The sequence below is a fragment of the Heterodontus francisci genome, chromosome 17 (genome assembly GCF_036365525.1).
Source record: "Heterodontus francisci isolate sHetFra1 chromosome 17, sHetFra1.hap1, whole genome shotgun sequence".
Lineage (NCBI taxonomy): Eukaryota > Metazoa > Chordata > Chondrichthyes > Heterodontiformes > Heterodontidae > Heterodontus > Heterodontus francisci.
Window position 1 is genome coordinate 75,701,344 of NC_090387.1, and position 22,417 is coordinate 75,723,760.

The 22,417-nt window shown below is 42.1% G+C and overlaps 1 protein-coding gene across 5 annotated transcripts in view; it reads left to right on the forward strand.

The window, feature by feature from the left end:
• Positions 1–22,417, forward strand: part of ndrg4 (NDRG family member 4) — a 195,182-nt gene that overhangs the window by 32,521 nt on the left and 140,244 nt on the right. For all 5 annotated transcript variants that reach the window (XM_068049715.1, XM_068049714.1, XM_068049713.1 and 2 more), the window contains exon 3: positions 11,650–11,694. In XM_068049715.1, coding sequence (XP_067905816.1) covers positions 11,650–11,694 — 45 coding nt within the window. The remainder of the gene's footprint in view (positions 1–11,649; positions 11,695–22,417) is intronic.

Genomic DNA, 22,417 nt, shown 5'->3' on the forward strand with positions numbered 1-22,417 from the left:
GTTCAGAGAAGAGTTGTAAGGGTGAATCCAGGACTTGGGCTCTTAAGTATTGAGCAGAACGTGGAAACACACCTTTTTTTTAGCAAAGAAAGATTTGCTTTCATATAGCGATTTTCTTGATCTGAGAATGTCCCAAAGCATTTTACAGCCAGTGAAGAGCTTTTGAAGTGTAGCCACTGTTGTAATGTGGGAAATGCAGCAACCAGTTAGCATACAACAAGCTCCCACAATCATGCCATGAGATAATGAAGAGATAATCTGCAATTAGTGATGTTGGTTGAGGGATAAATATTGGCTAGGACACTGGGGAGAACAGCCCAGTAGAAGAAGAAAGTCTGGGGCGCATGTGATCCAGGCCTTTAAAATACTGGAAGTTGTATGCATGGGCAGGCTATTAAACTTGGACTGTGACTGTAGATGTGGAGGACAAAAGTTTAAAAATAACCAGCCTCAAGCAGCACTGCAACAGAACAATCAATATGTGGAACAGACAGTTTGGAAAAGCAATTAATATTGTGGTCATTTAATTGCACCAGAAAGGAGCTTGATAAACATGTGGTCAGGAACGAGATCAGAGATTAGACGGACAAGTTTTGACTAAGATGATCAAATACTTCAATAAATATTCCCTCACCTTCATAGTTATTCCAGCAAAACTCAAATATTTCTCCATGTCTACATTAATGAAGCATTTTCCCTCAGAATATTAAATAAGTGAAGTGGAGCCTATTATGGGTAAATTGTGAACAGTCTGTGGGAGGAATGGAGTGGTAGGGCCACATCTTTCTGTATTTTATGCCATTGCACATAATGGTTTCCACTGACATGAATATATGAAGACACATGTGAACATTAATCCAGCATAAAGATGCATTTAATGGGTCTGCATACACACTAGTTGGCAACAATGAAATAGTACGTTACAATATGTACACACATCAACTTTGCATACCAAGCATTAAGGGGGAGAAAATTGATTACGCCCATTTCCAGTCACAAAATAGTCTTCCCAATTGGAGTGCCTGGCAGAAGCCAAAGACCCGAAGTGCATCTGAAATCAGACTTCGGACCTCAGCAACATAATTCTACTAAGCTGTGGAAACCAGTTGGACATCTTGTTGCAGCTGGTTAGTCTTGAGGACAACAATTTGGGCCAGCTGCAACACAGACAGCAGCCCTCAGGTGGAATCATGGGGAATTTGCGGGGTGGGGCGGGGGGGGGGGAGGTGGTGGTTGTGGTGGTGACCCGGAGGAGACATTTTTCATTTTGTGGCACCCTTCTGTCTGCATCAGATACTCCCAGGTCTGGTGCAGACTAAAGCTTCTACTAATGTACCCCAATAACATCCGATTCCAAATCTCAGAAGAGTACCTTCCATTGAACCAGTGTGGCATTTTTTTTTCTATTTCCTACCCTACTCACCAGGTGATGCCGCAAACTGACATTGCCATTTTAGTGATGAATTAGGGGATGGTTTGTGCTGTGGACCTGCCAGGAGTTGCAGTGACACAAAGTTAAACAGGCCAACTGTCCGATATGGTCATGTGGCCCATCCCGCTTCCACCTGAATGGCACTTACAGTCCTCCTTTTCATGTGCGAGGGGTTAGTGGAGGAAGATTAGGGCAAACCTCTTGACTGGTATGAAATCAGCAGCCTGAAATTAATGTTCTACTGAGCGAGCTGCTGAGAATGATTCAGTTTTAATAGTTGGCTCTGTTCTCACAGCCAGTCACAAATTGTTCCAGCTCCTCTGCCTACTATCATTCACACCTCCTGACTTGTTAACATTTTCTTAAGAATCTTGTCAAAATAGAAAAAAATCTCAAATATTTCACATGAATCAAGAGAAGTTTGGGAATTTAAAAACTTTCTTAAAGATGTAGTTCTTTATTGAGGCAAAGGTTGCCGAGAAATAGAACATTTTCTGATTATTTTCTGTTGACATTAACATCAATGTCTGTCAGGTGAAGATACACACTAAAGCTCTCCACTGTCCCACTGAACACTCCCAGGTTTGGATACACAGTAAAGCTCTACACTGAGCTATTAAACCTTCCCAGGTCCTACTGAACATCCCAGATCGTGATACACAATATAGCTCTCTATACTGTCCCAATGGGCACTCCCAGATCAGATATAAAGTTTGGCTGATTGTAATTCAAGCTAATTTTGTTTTGCCAAAATTACAGTAACACCGACTTCAAAATATAACCAACTATTGCCTAAGTGTAACGTTTCCATTTCCCACGCTAGCCATTCATGTGACCCTGTCAGGGACACTTTCAATACAATGTGCATATGTGTTGCAATTTGCGCAGTGCCGTGTAACCTACACCCATTGCAATTGGTTTCATGCTGAGCCAGACTCTTGGAGGCCGATCCTGACATTCGTTAAAATAATCACAGGAGTCTTGTTCTGACATTGTCTCTCCCTAATTCTAGTTCTAGTTCTGGAACTAGACTAAATTCTAATCAGGGGCCTCTGATAATCAAGTATATTAAATTATCTCATCAAACCAAAAAGGCTTGAAATTCCCCTCACTCAATCTCAAGTCTATGCTATTGGTCTGGAAATACATGTCCTTTATGTCTTCAATACACTATGTGTTGGCCTCTTTGCTTCTCGTTTTTCCATGCCTGCTATCTAGTCACTGACTAATGATGCATGGTTTGACGCCAGCATTATAATAGAAGTCACGGGTGAGTCCAGCACTCTCAGATATTGATTGAGGGTGAAAGAAGTGGGGAGGATATAAAGGAGAAGGCAAGCGGCAGCGCTCCAAGTTGGAAGGACCCTGACGGCACAGTTTGCGGGTGTCGAGGGATGCAATAATTTCGTTGAATTTTACTGAGTACACTTTCTGTGTGACTCGCATTCCGCTGCAGAGAATTCACTCGGGAATGTAACAAATTAAAAGCAGGCTGCCTGTCTCACTGGGTGCCAGTTAATTACTGCTGTTGATCATGCTTATTAATTAAAATTGAACATCCAAACTCCTGCCAATACAAAGGACACACAGCACAGGTGAAAAATAGGTAACTAAGATCAGCCTGAGTTTGGAGTGCCGGTCTTGTGATTGCTACAATGTAAACCAAACACAAAAAGTTTAGTTTTCCTATTTAATCAGAATACTAGAAATAGGTGTAGGCCATTGAGCCTGCTCCACCTTTCAATTGGATCATGGTTGGTTAGCACTTCAAATCCATTTACCCTCCAAAAATCTATCTCAGCCTTGAAAACTCCAATTGACCCTAGCACTAATTTTAAGATTATGTCCCCTTGTTTTTGATTCTCCCACCAGAGAAACTAGTCTCTGTATCAACCTACGGCATTGTTTTAGGCTAGGGACCCACTTTATTCCCTCCATGGCCATTATTTGGAGGCATTCATTTTTATTGAGGTCACTACAATTCATCAGTAGTGCAGCAGCTCAAGGCATAACCTCAATCTCTCCATCTACTACCTGTCCAATTTAGGACATGGGAGGGGAAGGTGACAACCCTACACAGAGGCCCCAAAACAATAGTGCACTGCTTGCTGCATTCTGGACAAGAAGGTGTTGCACAGATCTTTAAAACCCATTTGACAAGGTTCTTCCTTGGTGATATTGGCAACAGCACAGGGTCATTGATTGGGGTGAAACAGAATACTGATGTAAATTTGTCTTAAAAACAGGTAGTAAAATAGCCATATAGAAATTCTTTCAAACTGGACTAAGGCTAATAATCTAAAATGAACTGCATGAGGACATTGAAAGCAAAATCTTCAAGTTTTCAGCTGATTCCAAAAATGAAGGTAAAGTGACTAGTGAAGAACAATGCCACCAAAATTTTAAAGTATTGGATCCTTTAGGAAAGAGGGGCCGGTAGATGGCAAATGCAGTTTAATGTAGGCTGATATAAGTAATCAGGATGGGAGTAAAGGTTTGTAATAGGAGGTATGTGTTAATTGGAGCACCCTCCCAGCATAATGATAAGGAGAGAGATTGGAGAGTTATTTTGGTAAAACATTGAAATTGCATAGCTATCATGAAAGAGGCAAACTCCTGGGTTATATTAGTAGGGGAAAGGATGCAAGTCAGAAGGGATGATATTTTTGCATATGGTCCTGGTCATACCCTATCTGGAATGTTGATCACCATGCCATAGGGAGGATATTGTTTTTGAAAGTGTGTAGTTTAGCAGTAGCAGGTAATACCAGATGTCAGGAATCTTAGGTTATGAGGAAAAGCAAAAGATGCTGGGAATGCCCTTGCTGGAACAGGAGCTTTGAAGTGACTTAAAAGGATTTTTCAAAATTATGAAGGTAATTGATGAAGTTGTTCTGACCAAACTGATGAAGGAATCAAACAGAGGGATAAATTTTATAATGAAGAAATTATCAGCAAAGAGAGGTTTAAATAGAACTATGTGATGTAAAGCATAATATTCATATGGAATATATTATTAAGGAACATATTGAAGCAAATAGATTCAGGAGACACCAAACTGCAGTGCTGAACCAAGAGAGGATTGGAAGGATATGGTCAGACAGTTGGAATGTGAAGTTGAGATCAAACCAGAAAGAGGCTGGCATGTTGACCCACTCCTGCTTCTAGAATTTCATACATTCCTGCCCACTAGCCTCACAGCTCTTGTGTTATCAATGCCTGAGTTTTGACTATTTCCTTGAAGATTATAATATCTGTCATCTGGCATAATTGCCTTTTTTCACATTCCTTTGTGACAGATTTTTCTATTTCATATACGTTAGATTCTTGTCCAAAAATTACTGGATCTGGAAATTGCATAATAGTTTCTTGTGAAGATTGATGTGGAGAATCAGGTCGACTGATCAGTTACCTACACTGATTCTGTCTGTCTTTTCAACTTATCCCTTAAAGGATTAACTGATCTTGAGCACATTTATTGCCAAGATAACTAAAATATTCCCATGGACCATTTGGACTTTTTCCTGTCATTTGTTTTCAATTGCTTTCTTAAGACATCTATCGTTCTTTTTATCCTCAACTCTTGAATTACTTACTACCTTTGCTTCATTGTATCTATTAAAGTATTTAAGTTTGAGCTTTAGAGGTTAGTTTTCACCTCTGTACGCAGCTCTTGTACTCTTAGTGTTGCTAAGTTTCTCTCACCATTTTGTTTTAACATTGCTTTAAAAAAATATATGTAGACAGATTGGTATCAACTTGACTCAGTTAGACGCAGTCTCTGAATCATATTGTTGCATGTTCGAATCCCTGTCAGGACTCAAGCACATCATCAAGAATCATAAGATGGTTACAGCCCAGAGGAGGCTATTCAGCCCAACATGTCCATGCAAACTCTCTGCAAGACCAACTCACCTCCCCCTCCTTTTCCCCTTGGCCCTGCAAATTCTTTCTCAACAGATAATTATCCAATTCCCTTTTGAAAGCCATGATTGAATTTGCCTCACACACTAAGGCAATGTATTCCACATCCTAACCACTCTCTGCATAAAAAAGTTTTTCCTCATGTTGCTGTTACTTTTTTTGCCAATCACCTTAAATCAATGTCCTCTGGTTCTTAATCCTTTCATCAATGGTAACGGTTTCTCGTGAATCCCTTTCTATACCCTCTCTAATGCCTTCACATCCTTCCTAAAGTGTGGTGCCCAGAACTGGACACAATACTCCAGTTGAGGCTGAACCAGTATTTTATACCGGTTTATCATAACTTCCTTGCTTTTGTATTCTATGCCCTTATTTATAAAGCCCAGGATCCCGTATGCTTTGTTAATTGCTTTCTCAAGCTGCCCTGCCACCTTCAACAATTTGTGTATATATACCCTCAGGTCCCTCTGTTCCTGCACGCCCTTAGAATTCTACACTTTATTTTATCTTGCTTCTCCTCATTCTTCCTACCAAAATGAATCACTTTACATTTCTCTGCATTAAATTTCATATGCCACTTGTCCACCCATTCCACTAGCCTATCTATATCCTCTTGAAGTTTATCACTATCCTCCTCACAATACTTCCAAGTTTTGTGCTCTGTGCACCAAAGTCTATGTCATTAATATAAATCAAGAAAAGCAGGGGTCCTAACACCGACCCCTGGGGCACCTCACCATATATCTTCCTCCAGTCTGTAAAACAACTGTTCACCATTACTCTCTGTTTCCTGTCACTCAGCCAATTTCGCATCCATGCTGCTACTGTCCCTTTTATTCCACAGGCTCTAACTTTGCTGACAAGCCTGTTATGTGACACTTTCTCAAATGCCTTTTGGAAGTCCATGTACACCACATCAACCACAAAACCCTCATCAAAAATGCAAGCAAGTCAATTAAACACAATTTGCCCTTAACAAATCTGTGCTGTCTTTCCTAATTAATTCACATTTGGCCAAGTAACTGTTAATTTTGTCCCGAATTATCGTTTCTAAGAGCTTTCCCACCACCAAGGTTAAACTGACTGGCCTATAGTTGCTGGGCCTATCCTTACATCCTTTTTTGAACAAAGGTTTAATATTTCCAGTCCTCTGGCAACAATCTTATATCTAAGAAGGGTTGGAATATTTTGGCCAGTTCCTCCACAATTTCCACCCTTACTTCCCTCAGTATCTTTGGATGCATCTCATCCAGCTTGGTTACTTATCAAGTACAGCCAGCCTATCCAATACCTCCTCTTTCTCAATTTTTAGCCCATCCAATATCTCAACTACCTCCTCTTTCATGATAACTTGGCAGCATCTTCTTCCTTGGTAAAGACAGATGCAAAATATTCATTTAGTACCTCAGCCATGCCCCTTGCCTCCATGTGCAGATTCTCCTTTAGGTCCCTAATCAGTCCCCCTCTTCCTTTTACCACCCTTTTTACTATTTATATGCCTAAAGAAGATTGATACTCCAGTGCAGTACTGAGGGAGGATTGCATTGTCATCTTTTGGATGAGACATTAAATTGAGGCTTTGTCTCCCTGTTCAGATCGAGACCAAAGACTTAGAAAGTAGGATATTCTCCAGATGTACAAGCCAACACTCCTCCCTTAAACAACACCGCCAAAATCATATAACTGATCATTTGTCTTTCTGCAATTTATAGGATCTTGCTGTGCACGAAATAGTAATTAACATACAAGGTGAAGTGCTTTGGGACTTTCTGAGTGTCGCCGGGTGCTCTGGTTTCCTCCCACAGCCAAAGACTTGCAGGTTGATAGGTAAATTGGCCATTATAAATTGCTCCTAGTAGAGGTAGGTGGTAGGGGAATTGAGGGAAGGTAGGGATTTGGTAGGATTATGGGATAAGTGTAGGATTAGTATAAATGGGTGGTTGATGGTCGGCACAGACTACAGTGGGCCGAAGGACCTGTTTCAGTGCTGTATCTCTAAATAAATAAATAAATGATGATGTGCTTTGCATATGTGAAAGTTCTTTCCGGTTTTGTGGAGAGCACATGCCACACTTTAAGGGTAGAAATTCGTCTTAGGCGGTGGTGTAAAGCAGGAGGTATTGGATCGGCCGCCTATTATACTCCAGGCCTGATATTCAGTTCCATTGCAGTCAATGGAATTAAATACCAGACGTTGCATATGACAGGCAATCGATCCGATACCGCCCATTTTACGCCACTGCCGAGATGAATTTTTATCACTAAATGTGTCTGTAAGATTAAAAAGCATTGTCACTATTTTCTGATTTGCTCAAGTTTTACTGGAACTAAACAGAGAAAGGTTTGCTACTATCTTCTTATTTCAGTCTTTAATTTCACTCCTACACACTTCTGCCACATTCTCCAACCTATTGTAAACAATGCTACAGGGAATTTTCTAGTGATTGTTTAAAAAGTTTAATGTTCTTTCTATTTTTTTATTTTCCTTTTCTGCTTAAAAACCTGATCCACCGTGAAACTCTTCTTTGTAGTTCTGGCTATACATTTCTAAGTGCACTGCTGCATTGCTATATTTGGCATTCAATACAATACCAAATCTGACTATGCACTGATCACAAGCACCCACTTCTAGGTTACCAATCAGCTGTACTAATTGCTAAACCTATTACAGCATCTAGAAAGGCATTTACTATCACGTCTCTCAGAATCATGTCAAAACACTTCATGCACAATGAGTTTTCTGGAAGTGCAGTGACTTGGTATAGGTAAACAAGGCAGCCATTTTGTGCATGGCAAGATGGGGGTATTGACGGGTAGATTGTGTAGACGGTGTGTGGGTAGAGTTGCAGAGTTTCAGCCAACATGCTGTGGAGTTTTAACTCCGCAATGTGTGTCTTTTTTTTCAACAGTTTTCCTGCCCTGAAGTCAGCCTGATTGACAGGCTTGGCTCCCTGTCATGCGGGGAGCACTCTGGAGGAATCTGCAGCCAGAAGAGCAGTTAAGGAACCTGCTGTTGTGTTAGTGGGAATGAGGGGAGGGCTTCTGGATCTAGGGAGGGATTCTGATGCCCAATCCCTGTTCCCTCGGGGTAGTGGATCCCAGGAAGATCTGATGGCAGAGGTGGGGTCCCCAATGGCAAGGAAGAAGGTAACTTGGTGTGATGGGCAGAAGCACTCCTGTCCCACAGTGAGTGTGGTGAACACACTTATCTTTTCCCCAAATCTTTCCTAGCCTCCCTTGAGCTGGCAACCAGGATAAACCTGTAGGACAGGTCACAATTTTTTTTTTTCCAAAATATACTTTATTCATAAAAATCTGTAAAAAATACATTACCAAACAGTTTCAAACAGCACCAAGTCAAAAAATACAAACCGTGCAAAGGTGATCAGTTTCCTTCAATACAATCATGAGTTGCCTCACAACCCTACCATTTCACATTTGTCGTGCCAGATACATTTTTACATTTTGCACGAGGCACAATTTTTCCAATACAGTTCGAGGGGTTTCCCATGGATCCAGCCCCTCAGTTCAGCTTGGTGGGGGGACCTCACGCAGTGGTCTTTCCCCATTGAGCCTTTGCTGCGGCTGCCCCAAGCTTTAGTGCGTCCCTCAGCACGTAGTCCTGGACCTTGGAATGTGCCAGTCTGCAACATTCGGTCGTGGACAACTCTTTGCGCTGGAAGACCAGCAAGTTTCGGGCAGACCAAAGGGCGTCTTTCACCGAATTGATATTCCTCCAGCCGCAGTTGATGTTTGTCTCGGTGTGTGTTCCTGGGAACAGCCCGTAGAGCACAGACTCCTGTGTTACAGAGCTGCTTAGGATGAACCTCGACAAAAACCACTGCATCTCTTTCCACACCAGCTTCTGCCTCATTATCATATTTAATTTGCTAACCTGCCTCCTAGGAACAGATTGACTGCTCGCCCCAATCCCACCTCTTGGTAAACCCGGCAGTGGGCAAGTGGAAGGTGGGTTTGGAGTATTAAAAAAATTCTTGCTTCTCACCTGACCCCAACCCAAGTGTTTATGGGGATTAAAATTACCCCCTATTTCTTCACTTCAGACCTGAAATGTTAACTCTGTTTCAGACTCCACAGATGCTGCCAGACCTGATGAGTATTTCCAGCACTTTATGTTTTTATTTCAGATTTCCAGCATCTGCAGTATTTTGATTTTATCTTTGCTTCATGTATTGTGTTAAGAAGCAATTACTGGTTAATGCTATGAAATGTCTTCCTCCCTTTTGCTTTTCCATGATCTGACCACTTTAGCTCTGGGTTATAGAAGTCACCCTTGATTTTTGTGTGCAAGGATATGGTTCATTGCAATGACAGTGTTTGGAAAATGCTCACAGGCAAAACTGATATGTGAAGCTTCTCTGCTGGTGATTTTCATTATTTGACAAAGGACAAAGTTAGCAAATCATAAAACTGTAAAACCATTTATTGAGCAAAGAAGATTACTGTAATCCTGGTTTCTATATGGGTAGTCAGAGATCTGCAGCTCCAAGATACAAGAAACCAAGGTTTGTGTGAAAAAACTGACATAAAAACACATGCAGCTTTGAAAGCCTTTATTTATTTGCTGTGGCCCAGTAAAATGTAATATTTTTAAATGCTTCAAATCTATTATTAAAAGCCTTGTGTATAATGTGCGTCACAAATTTAAATGTGTCAGTGAATCAAAAAAATCTATTCTGCTTTTCTACGTCGAATCAGAGAATCATACCATACAGAAGAAAGCCATTTGATCCATAGTGCCTGTGCTGACTCTTTGAAAAAGCTATCCAATTAGTTCCATTCCCCTGCTATTTACCCATAGCCCTGCAGTTTTTTCCTTTTCAAGTATATATACAATTCTCTTTTCAAAGTCACCATTGAATCTGCTTCCACCACCCTTTCAGGAAGTGCATTCCAGATCACAACAGCGGGCTGCATTAAAAAATCCTCATCTCGCCATGGGATTTTTTTGCCAATACCTTAAATCTGTGTCTGGTTACCAACCCTCCTGCCACTGGAAACAGTTTCTCCTTATTTACTCTATCAAAACCCTTCATAATTTTGAACACCTCTGTTAAATCTCCTCTTAACCTTTTCTGCTGTAATTGGATAGCGATCAAAAAATACTTCACTATCCACTTATTCTAATTAATGGTGAGATCATTTGAACCAGTCAAAAAAGATTTTACTGCTATCCGCTTATTTTCTGTCTCACCACAACTGTGACTCACTGAGCAACATCACAGGTGATCCACTCATATTAATATATATTTAAATTTGTAACAGTGTACAATTTGAATTGGGATACTGCACCAACAAGGAAAACAGAAGAAAATATATATCGGAGACAGCAAAAACTTTGAACCTTAAAGATTTTTTTAAGTACATAAATGGCTGCTAGCTCTACTAAGATGGTTGTCATACTGTTTTTTGAGAAATTTGGAATAAAACTCTGAGAACCCACCCAACTGTGTGATAGGCTGATCCCTGACTGTGTGATAGGTTGATCCTGACTGTTATAGGCTGATCCCTGACTGTGTGATAGGCTGATCCCTGACTGTGTGATTAGGCTGATCCCCGACTGTGTGATAGGCTGATCCCTGACTGTGTGATAGGTTGATCCTGACTGTTATAGGCTGATCCCTGACTGTATGATTAGGCTGATCCCCGACTGTGTGATAGGCTGATCCCTGACTGTGTGATCGGCTGATCCCTGACTGTATGATTAGGCTGATCCCCGACTGTGTGATAGACTGATCCCTGACTGTGTGATAGGCTGATCCCTGACTGTATGATTAGGCTGATCCCCGACTGTGTGATAGGCTGATCCCTGACTGTGTGATAGGCTGATCCCTGACTGTATGATTAGGCTGATCCCCGACTGTGTGATAGGCTGATCCCTGACTGTGTGATTAGGCTGATCCTTGACTGTGTGATTAGGCTGATCCCTGACTATGTGATAGGCTGATCCCTGACTGTGTGATTAGGCTGATCCCCGACTGTGTGATAGGCTGATCCCTGACTGTGTGATAGGCTGATCCCTGACTGTGTGATAGGCTGATCCCTGACTGTGTGATAGGCTGATCCCTGACTGTGTGATTAGGCTGAGCCCTGACTGTGTGATAGACTGATCCTTGACTGTGTGATAGACTGATCCTTGACTGTGTGCTAGGCTGTATCTGTAATTTCTTCCTGTTTACTGTTAGAATTTTAGTTTCTAAAGCACCACAGCATGGCTAATAAAAATCTTCCATCGTCATCCCATATGACATTCTCTGTTTTTCTCTTGGCAGGACAATTGCGATGTGTTCCTGCCCCTCATGGACTCAGACTGGCAGGTACGGTACACCAACCCTTTTTGACATTGTACCATTAGTGGAAGAGTCTTCAGTTCTGCTGGGATCGGGGTAATTTCTGGGGACAGAATGTGTATCTGTTACCATTGAACTGCCTCAGGAACTCTTTATGGTCTTCCTGCTGCCCTAACTTAAAATGTACATTTTAGGCCTACATTTGAAATGTATTTTCTCCCACTGGTTAGGCTTGCTATTGCCAGCACCACACCTCAGATCAAGAGCAGAAGCAGGCAGTGTTTCACACCTTTGATATGGCAAGATAACTAATTGCCAATGCCACTCAGTATCTGGGAAGTTTGCAGATCCACACTGGGGTAAGCAGGCCTTCTGATTCTTCCATAGCAGCAAACGACTGCCTCAGCCTGCTGGCTTTTGTTCCAATAGCGTAACTGATCAGAAGCAAATCGTAGGCAAAAACCACATTATAGCACCTCCATGACGCAGTGTTGTATGCAAGAGCTGCTATACTGGAAAGGATGGGAAGAAAAATGAGAAGAGATATCAATCTTTGAACTGGGATCCTTTTGAGAGATAGTTGAGTGCAAAAGTGATCGATAGAGCAGAGATAAGAGACATGGAGGAAATGAGCCTGGTGAGGTTGGAAGGAGTGATGCAGGAAGAGGTTGGTAGCAGTACAGGGTCAGTACTGGGGTGGGGGAGGAGGAGGAGGCGATGGCACATAAGGCAGCTGGATCTTTGAGATGAAGCAATGCATAAAGTTCTCACACTTGGCAGTGAGGCTGGAAGGGGCAGGAGTACGATGCAAGTTGGTCTTTGAGAAAAAATAATTATCCCTACAGTGATCACAATATCATAAGGTTTAGATTAGCAATGGAAAAGGACAGGAAGCAATCTAGAGTAAAACTAGTTAATTGGAGGAGGGCCAATTTCAGTGGGTTGAGAATGGATTTGGCCCTGATAAATTGGAATCAAAGATTGACAAGCAAAAATGTAATCAAACAATGGGCAGCCTGTGAGTACAGTTGGGATGCTTTCCAATGAGTGAGAAAGGTAGGGCAACCAAAATTAGAGCTCCCTGGATGATGAAAGAGCTGGAGAGCACGATGAAGCAGAAAAAGGAGGCGCATGACAGATGTCAGTTTGATAATACTAGTCTGAATATAGAAAGTTAAGAGGGGAAGTGAAAAGTGAAATAAGACAGGCAAAGAGAGACTATGAGAATAGACTAGCAGCTAACATAAAAAGAAAATCCAGAAATCTTTTTCTAAGTATTTAAATAGTAAACAGATAGTAAGAGGAGCGATGGGGTGGGGTGGGGCTGATTTTGGACCAAAAAGAAGACCTACATATGGAGGCAGGGGCATGGCCGAGGTATTAAATGAGTACTTTGCATCTGTCTCTACTAAGGAAGAAGGTACTGCCAAAATCACAGTAAAAGAGAAAGTAGTTGAGATATGAGATGGCCTAAAAATTGTTAAAGTTGAGGTACTGGAAAGGCTAGCTATACTTAAAGTCGATAAGTTATCAGGACCGGATGGTGTGCCTCCTAGGTTGCTGAGGCATGCAAGGGTGGAAATTGCAGAGGTTCTGGCCATGATCTTTCAATCCTCCTTGGACATGGAGTGACGGTGCCAGAGGACAGGAGAATTGCAAATATTACACCCTTGTTCAAAAAGGGGTGCAAAGATAAATCCAGTAACTGCAGGTCAGTCATTTTACCGTGGGTGGTGGGATGCTTTTAGAAATGATAAACCAGGATAAAATTAACAATCACTTGGACAAGTGTGGATTAATTGAGGAAAGCCAACATGGATTTCTTAAAGACAAATTATGTTTAACTAACTTGATTGAGTTTTTTGATGAGGTAACAGAGATGCTGATGAGGGCAATGTGATGATGTGGTGTGTATTGCCTTCCAAAGGCTTTTGATAAAGTGCCACATAACAGGCTTGTCAGCAAAGTTGAAGCCAGTGGAATAAAAGGGGCAATGTCAGCATTGAGATGAAATTGACAAAAGGACGTGAAACAGAGAATAGTGGCGAATGGTTGTTTTTCAGACTGGAGAAAGTTATACAGTGTGGTTCCCCGGCGTTCGGTACTAGGACCACTGCTTTTCATGATATATACTAATGATTTGGACTAGGGTGTACAGGGCACAATTTCAAAATTTGTAAATGACACAAAGGTTGGAAGTGTAATGAACAGAGAGGAGGATGGTGAAAGACTTCAGGAGGACATAGACAGGCTGGTGGAATGGATGGTAACGTGGCAGATAAAATTTAATGCAGAAAAGTACAAAGTATTACATTTTCATGAAGTAAGCGATTAAGGTCTGGAATGCACTGCCGGAGAGTGTGATGGAGACAGGTTCAATTGAGGCATTCAGAAGGGAATTAGACTGTTCTCTGAAAAGGAAGAATGTGCAGGGTTACGGGGAATTGCTCATTCGGAGAGCCAGTGCAGACATGATGGGCTGAATGGCCTCCTCCTGTGCTGTAACAATTCTGTGATTCTGTGATTTTGGTAGAAAGAATGAGGAGAGGCAATATAAACTAAAAGATACAACTCTAAAGGAGGTGCAGGGACAGAGACGCCTGGGGGTATATGTGCATAAATCATTGAAGGTGGCAGGGCAGGTTGAGAAAGTATTTAAAAAGGCATACAGGATTCTGGGCATTATAAATAGGGGCATAGAATACAAAAGCAAGGAAGTTATGATGAAACTTTATAAAACAATACTTCGGCCTCAACTGGAGTATTGTGTCCAACTCCGGGCGCTGCACTTTAGGAAGGATGTAAAAGTCTGAGAGAAGGTGCAGAAAAGATTTACTAGAATGGATCCAGTGATGAGGAACTTGAGTTGCACAGGTAGATTAGAGAAGCTGCATTGTTCCTTAGAGAAGAGAAGGTTGAGACGAGATTTGATAGAGGTGTTCAAAATCATGAGGGATCTGTCCAGAGTAGATAGAGAGAAACTGTTCCCATTGGCAGACGGGTCTAGAATCAGAGGACAATGATTTGAGGTGATTGGCAGAAGACCAAAAGCGACATGAAGAAAAACTTTTTTACACAGTGTGTGGTTATCATCTGGAATGAACTGCCTGAAAGGGTGGTGGAGGCAGTTTCAATTGTGGCTTTCAAAAGAGAATTAAGTAAGTACTTGAAGGGAAAACTTTGCAGGGCTCAGGGGAAAGGGTTGGGGAGCAGGATTAGCTGACTTGCTCTTGCAGAGAGCCAGCATGGATTCAGTGGGCCGAATGGCTCCGTCTATGCTGTAACCATTCTATGATTCTCGAAGATGATCCTGGAGTAAGAGAAGGATTGGATCGTTTTCGTTTTCCAGACAGTTTAAATTATTTTCCATCTGTTTTTCGCAGATTTCACATAGTGCAGACTTGGCAAGAAGTTGTGGAGTGAAACATATGTCTCCTGTTTCTCTCTCTATCTCATCTGATTCTTTCATTCTTGCACCCTGTAAAAGTAATTCTGCCTTCCCTCCTAATAAAAATCAGTATTTTTAACCAAACCACCCACGCCAATCACCCCCATGACTAAACAGAAGACCTTGTGACTTTATAGGCATAACACTGTGAAAATGGCTGGAGAAACACCTGAGCATGTTCCTGAATGGTGGGATGAGCCAAATAAACTTTATTCTCTTTTCAGCTTCTTTAGAGTCCTACAGTAACAGGCACTTGGACCACAGAGCTTTACCTTGGCTCAGTATTGGAATGATAACCTCTGCCATCACAAGTCCGGCCGTGCCAGCATTACAGGGTCCAGTTCTTGAGGAATATTAGAGCTTTTGCTGATTACAGCATAGTGTTTGGATGTCTGTCAGATTGTTATCCAACAGAGTATTTGCTATTTTTAGTCAATGTGTTGGTCATACAGTAATTTGCATGATAAGTGAATAATGATCCACTGTCAACTCAAATTATGAAGCAAAACTTAATAGCCATCACATGAGTAATGTGAACATTCAGTCTGTTACTCTCCCAATAATTGTAATGCTTATTCCTTAATTGATGAGAGCTTGGTTCCCATTAAGAAAGCAAACATAGGTTTTGAATTTCAAAATTCGAATGTCACCGTCTCAATTAACACCTGCCTCGGGTGTCAGTGCGAGTTGGTCACAGCTTCTAGGCGCTAATTAGATTTTTTGGGGGGTTTCAGATGATTCACTGGCTTCAAACATGTATAGAAAAATCACCAAATATGTTTAGAAAACAATCAGCAGGTTCTGTGAAAGAAAGAAATGACTTGCATTGATATAAGGCCTTTCACTACCTCAGGACATCTCAATGCACTATGAGCCAATGAAGTACTTTTGAAGTGTTGTAATGTAAAAAAAAAGCAGCTGTCAATTTGCGCACAGCAAGCTCCCACAAGCGATAATGAGATAATGACCAGATAATCTGTGTGCGAGACAGACAACTGAGAGATGTTATTCTGCAGGGAGATGAGAAGGTTTCAGGGTGTGAAATGCCCTGACAGACACAGCAGTGGAACCAGAATCCATAATAACTTTTAAATGGGGAGTGCATAAATTTTGGGCAAGGAAACATTTGGTGTGGGGAATGGGGCTAAATGAATAACTCATTGAGACAGCCAGCACAGGCTCAGTGGGGAAAATAGCCTATGAGTTCTGTGCTGTAAAATTGTATGGGCTGATTTTTCTCTGCAGCTGTAAATTGGTTATAATTTGATTTATGCTGCTTTAAGTCAACCCGAATCCCAACCACTAATAGCGCTTAATTTTGTGGTCTAATTATAATGACCAATTCAGATTGGTCATGGGATTGTGCTACTCATAGGCAGTCGTGTATCTGTCAAATTTAAAAGAATGGGACAATTAAAGGGAAGTGTCTCAGGTAAAGGAGTAAAAATTCAGAAAGCTTTGAGAGACCATTATGTATAATCATATCATTATCCTTCTCCCAGACTGAAGGGACAGCAAAGATAAAGGGAAAAGAGAACCCAGATGCTAGTATGAGTCCATGGACAGGGGACAGTTCAGCTCAGTAGCTGGCTGCTTGCTGGGCTGCTGATTCAAGAGAGTGCTGTAGCGGATGCTTGCAGCAACAACAACTTTAATTTGTACAGTGTCTTTACCATGGTAAGATCTCCCAGTGCGATTCACAGCAGCATTATCAGACAAATAAACTGGCATCGAGCCAAAGAAGGAGTCATTCGGACAAGTGACTAAAAGCTTGGTTAAAGAGATAGGCTTGAGGAAGATCTTAAGGGAGGAGACATAAGGAGGCAGAAAGGTTTTGGGAGGGAATTCTGGAGCTTAGGGCCTCAGCAGGTGAAGGCACGTGTGCCAATGGTGGGGTGGAGGAAGTGGGGGATTGACAAGAGGGCAGAGTTGAAGGAGCGCAGAGATTTCAGAGAGTTGCAGGGGTGGAGAAGATTACAGGGACAGGGAGGGACAAGGCCATGGAGGGAGTTAAACACAAGGATTGGAAGTTTTAAAGGGAGGCTTACTGTGACTGGAGCCAATGCAGGTCAGTGAGCACAGAGGCAATGGGTGCAAGTTAGGATATGGGCAGCAGAGTTTTAGATTACCTCAAATCTATGGGAGATGGGAGGCTGACTAGGAGAGTATTGGTTAAGTCTGGAGATAACAAAAGCATGTATGATGGTTTCATCAGCAGCTGGATTGAGGGACCACAACAAAATGCTTAGTGAGAGGTTCTTAAATTGCTGCTTCATGTTCTATTGGGCTGAGTTCTGTGCTGAGACTCCTTGCTTTGTCTTTTGGCTGCGATGAATGTTTCTTGCCCTCTCCTGCAGGCTATGCATACTAGGGCACAGTTTAACAATTGCTGATGCTCCTGAGCTACTTCACCCAAACAGCCATTTTTGTTGAGGCTGGTAGACTATTTAAACGTTTAGGAGGCCACCACAGAAGTGCCCAATCCTGCCCCTACCTGATAATCCCATGTACACAGTTCCCACCAGTAGTCACTGGATAGCAACCAGGAGCTGGGACATTGGCTGATTGCTCCTTTCCTAACTCAAGATGCTGAGATCCATTATAATGATGTACCATGACCCCAGCTTAATTCTTTCATGGGATGTGGGTGTCACTGGCAAGGCCAGCATTCGTTGCCCATCGCGAATTGCCCTTGACAACTGAGTTGCTTGCTAGGTGATTTCAGGGAGCAGTTAAGAGTCAACCACATCATTGTGGGTCTGCAATTACATGTAGGCCAGACCAGGTAAGGATGGCATATTTCCTTCGCTAAAGGACATTAGTGAACCAGATGGGTTTTTATGACAATCGATGATAGTTTCATGGCACCATTACTGAGGCTAGCTTTCAATTCCAGAATTTTTTTTATTAATGAATTGAATTTATTAATTAATTGAAATTCCACCAGCTGCCTTGGTGGGATTTGAACCTGTGTCCCCAGGACATTTGCTGAGATCAGGGCATTGCATTTAAGATTTATTTTTCCTAGATACTGTTGTTTGATTCAGTTTAAGTATCCAAAATGTACAGTCATAGCACAAGATTAGAAATAGGGCATAATTTACAGTCTTAACATAATGTCATGCTAGACCCCCACCTGCCAAGAATGAGGCATATTAATTTTGCCATATGGACATTAAATTTCAAATTGTTGCTGGGAAGAAGAGAAGGTCTGTTACAAGCCCTGCCAGACACTTGGCTGGAAGACATTTACATACCATTAGGGACAAGAGAGGTTACTTCCCTTAACTATTGAACCCACAATGGACTTTGAGCACCGGACGTTGAAGGCAGGGAAGCGCATTCCAGGCCCTGCTAAGATGTTACAATTCACAGAGCCAAGACGTGGTCAGACCAACTAGTCACATGACTAACCTGCTTGGCAACCTGGGTATTCTTGAATTGTACAGTTTTAACTCAGAGTGTCTGTTTACTCCTGGACTGAAAAGACCTCTCCTGGCTGGCTTGCCACAGCCTCTCCTGTCCGGTCCCATCTCTTTCTCATGGAACTCCAAGTCCATTGAAGACACACGAACCCCAAGAGAGAAAAGTCTCCTACAGCGAACAAGGTTTAAGAATAATACTGGGCCCCAACGAAAAGCAAGATCTACCTACAATCAAGGACCTCTACAGTGAGCTCAAAGAACCGTAACAAAAACCCTCTCCAGATATTGCTTCAAAATTTTCCACTTTATTTCTTCTCTTTTCTGTATCTATCTGCATGTGTGTATCGCGTATGCATGCTAGCGTGGGCGCGTCGTGTATCCGTAGGCGTTAACCGAATTAGAGTTTAAGTTGAATAAATTTCAACTTTTCTTCTTTAAACTTAAGGAAACCTGTTTGTGCTGGTTTCTTTGCCTTATAATTGGAAAGCGGTGAACAAGGATTCACCAAGGGGGAGCTAAAAACATGTTGTGTCTAAAATTAAATCCTGTTACAGTAAGGCCAGGTGAAGGCTGAGAGGGAAACCTAGACACATTTCTCACCTGTTCGTAACAGAAATAATACAATTTCTGTCTCTCCACACTTTTCTGATTGGTTGTTGCGTTGAATTGGTGGGCGGAGCCAGCACACAGCAGAAAGTTTTTTACAATATGTGAGAGGTGAGTGGTGCAAATGAAAACTTTTTTTGGAGTTTAGATTTGACTCCAAACAAGAGATCAAGTCTACAGTGGGTGTGTTCAAGGTTTTCGCACGTGCGTTGAGAGATGTGTTTAGAACACACTCTCGAGACTATTCAGAGACTGAGGTAAAGTTTAGTTTTAGTTTAGTTTAGTTTAGAGATACAGCACTGAAACAGGCCCTTCGGCCCAGCGAATCTGTGCCGACCATCATTTATACTAATCCTACACTAATCCCATATTCCTACCACATCCCCACCTGTCCCTATATTTCCCTACCACCTACCTATACTAGGGACAATTTATAATGGCCAATTTACCTACCAACCTGCAAGTCTTTTGGCTTGTGGGAGGAAACCGGAGCACCCGGAGGAAACCCACGCAGACACAGGGAGAACTTGCAAACTCCACACAGGCAGTACCTAGAATTGAACCCGGGTCGCTGGAGCTGTGAAGCTGCGGTGCTAACCACTGCGCCACTGTAATATTAAATAGTGAGAGGCTGAAGTTAAATATAGCAATATAATGTAAAATAGAGAGAGACTGAAGGTAAGTATATAGGGTTCACAGAGGGAGATGTCTTTTAAAAAAGGACACCTTTTGTTGGGTTTGTAGGTCTTGGTTTGTGGAGTGTTTTGATAAGTCCAGTGAAGTTTTGCACCTGTGGGCCGATAGTTGGTTGATTAGATATTGTAACAATTTGTTGTAACATTACAGCATGTGTTGACTGACAGTTTTTTTGATAAATTCTATACCAGGCACCTGGTGAATAATGGGGAAGACACATCTTTGGTGAGCGGTGCCTGGTGCATGCGGAGGCATGTGGGGGGGAGACTATAGTGATTGGCACTGGAAAGATTTGGAGGCAGATTGGGATAAAACAGGGTTGACATTGCAGAATTTAAAGAAAAAAGAGAGAGACTGAGGTAGAATATAATCAGTATAACATAAAATTGAGAGAGACTGAGGTAACATTTAATCAGTGTAATATAAAATGGAGAGACTGAGGTAAAATCTATAATACAGTTTCTGTCTGTCCACATTTTTTGATTGGTCCATGGGTTGATTTGTTGGGTGGAGCCTGGCGCAAGCGCCACAGTTACTGGCCCCCAACTCTCATTGCTCCCCATCAGTCGGTGCTGTTCCCCAGCATCGCTTACTGGCCCCCATTCCCCGGCTCTCGCTGCTGCCCAGCCTCGGTTGCTGGGTTCCTGACAACGATGGCTGGAGGGATTGGGGAAATGGCAATGAAGGGGGGTAGTGAGTGGCATGGGGGGATGGAGGAGGGAGAGAGGGTAGGGGAAGGCATTGGAGGGATGAGGGAGAGAAGGGGGAAGGAGGGGAGGGAAGCATGGGAGGGTGAGGCAGAGGGGTAGGCATGGGAGGGGGAGGGAGTGGGGAAAGCATGGGAGGGTGAGGGAGGGGGAGGCATTGGGGGGAGGGGAAAGGCATGTTGGGTCACAAATGTTTTGCGGCTGTCTGCTAGTATTGAGAATAAAATAAGGAATGGTCTTTCGGCCATTTGGAGATTTTGTTTCGTTAAACCCCTGACTGGCAGAGAAACCATCTTCAGTGTCTCAGAATACATAGCTGGAGCTTGCAAATAAAATACCCATGATCCTTCAAAGGATCAATAATTCAGTGATTTCTCCCCTTGGAGCAAAGTGAGTATTCCAGCTGAATTGTGTAAATACTGTTGCAGCCACAGATTGTTTTTCATAGAAATTGTGGACAATTTCTGAACCGTATTGTGCCTTTGGTTGCCCAGGCTCCTAGACAAAGGACCTCTTTTAAGAATACAGCTGGTTGAAACCAACTTTTAAATCACATGCTTCTGTCTATTTAAAATCATTATACAGTAATTTTCCTGTTTGAATCATGACCGCACTTCTGTCTCAGAGCTCTCCTGTACAGATAGAAAGAGCTTGCATTTATACAGCACCTTTTACTCAGCATCCTCAGGACATCCAAAACACTTCACAGCCAATGATGTAGTTTTAAAGTGCAGTTACTGTTATTATGTAGGCAAATTAAACAACCAACTTCCAAGTAGTAATGAGATTAATGTCCAGTTGAGCTGCTTTTTATGGTGTTGATTGATTTGTGTGGCATCTTCTCGAATGCCTTTTTTTAATTCAAGTATTCTACATCTACTGGTTCCCCTTTATCTACCCTACTAGTTACATCCTCAAAAAACTCCAATAAGATTGTCAAACAGGATTTCCCTTTAGTAAAAGCATGTTGACTTGTTCTAATCATACTATGTTTTTCTAAGTGCATTGTTAAGACTTCCTTAATAATAGATTCCAGCACTTTCCTGACGACTGGTATCAGGCTAACTGGCCTGTAGTTCCCTGTTTTCTCTCTCCCTCCTTTCTTGAATAGCGGTGTTACATTTGCCAACTTCCAGTCTAGGAAATTTTGGAAAATCGTAGCCAGCGCATCCACTATCTCTTTTAGCTTTCTCTTTTAGAGCCCTAGGATGTAGGCCATCAAGTCCTGGGGATTTGTCAGATATTATATATTTATTTATTTAGAGATACAGCACTGAAACAGGCCCTTCGGCCCACCGAGTCTGTGCCGACCAACAACCACCCATTTATACTAATCCTACATTGATCCCATATTCTCTACCACATCCCCACCCTTTTCCTACCACTTGCCTACACTAGGGGCAATTTACAATGGCCAATTTACCTATCAACCTGCAAGTCTTTTGGAGGTGGGAGGAAACCGGAGCACCCGGCGGAAACCCACGCAGACACAGGGAGAACTTGCAAACTCCGCACAGGCAGTACCCAGAACTGAACCCGGGTCGCTGGAGCTATGAGGCTGCGGTGCTAACCACTGCGCCACTGTGCCGCCCGCATTTTAGTCCCTTGAATTTTTCCAGTTCTTTTTCTCAGCTGATATTAATTATCTTATTTTTTTCACTCTTATTAGCCACTAGAGTACCCTCTGTTTCTGGTATGTAACTGGTGTCTTCTACTATGAAGATAAACAAAAAATATTTATTCAATCCCTCTGCCATTTCCTCATTCCCCGTGATAATATCTCCTGTCTCTGCTGTTAAGGGACCAATGTTTACTTTAACTACTCTTTTCCTTTTTATATACTTGTAAAAGTTCGTATAATCTATTTT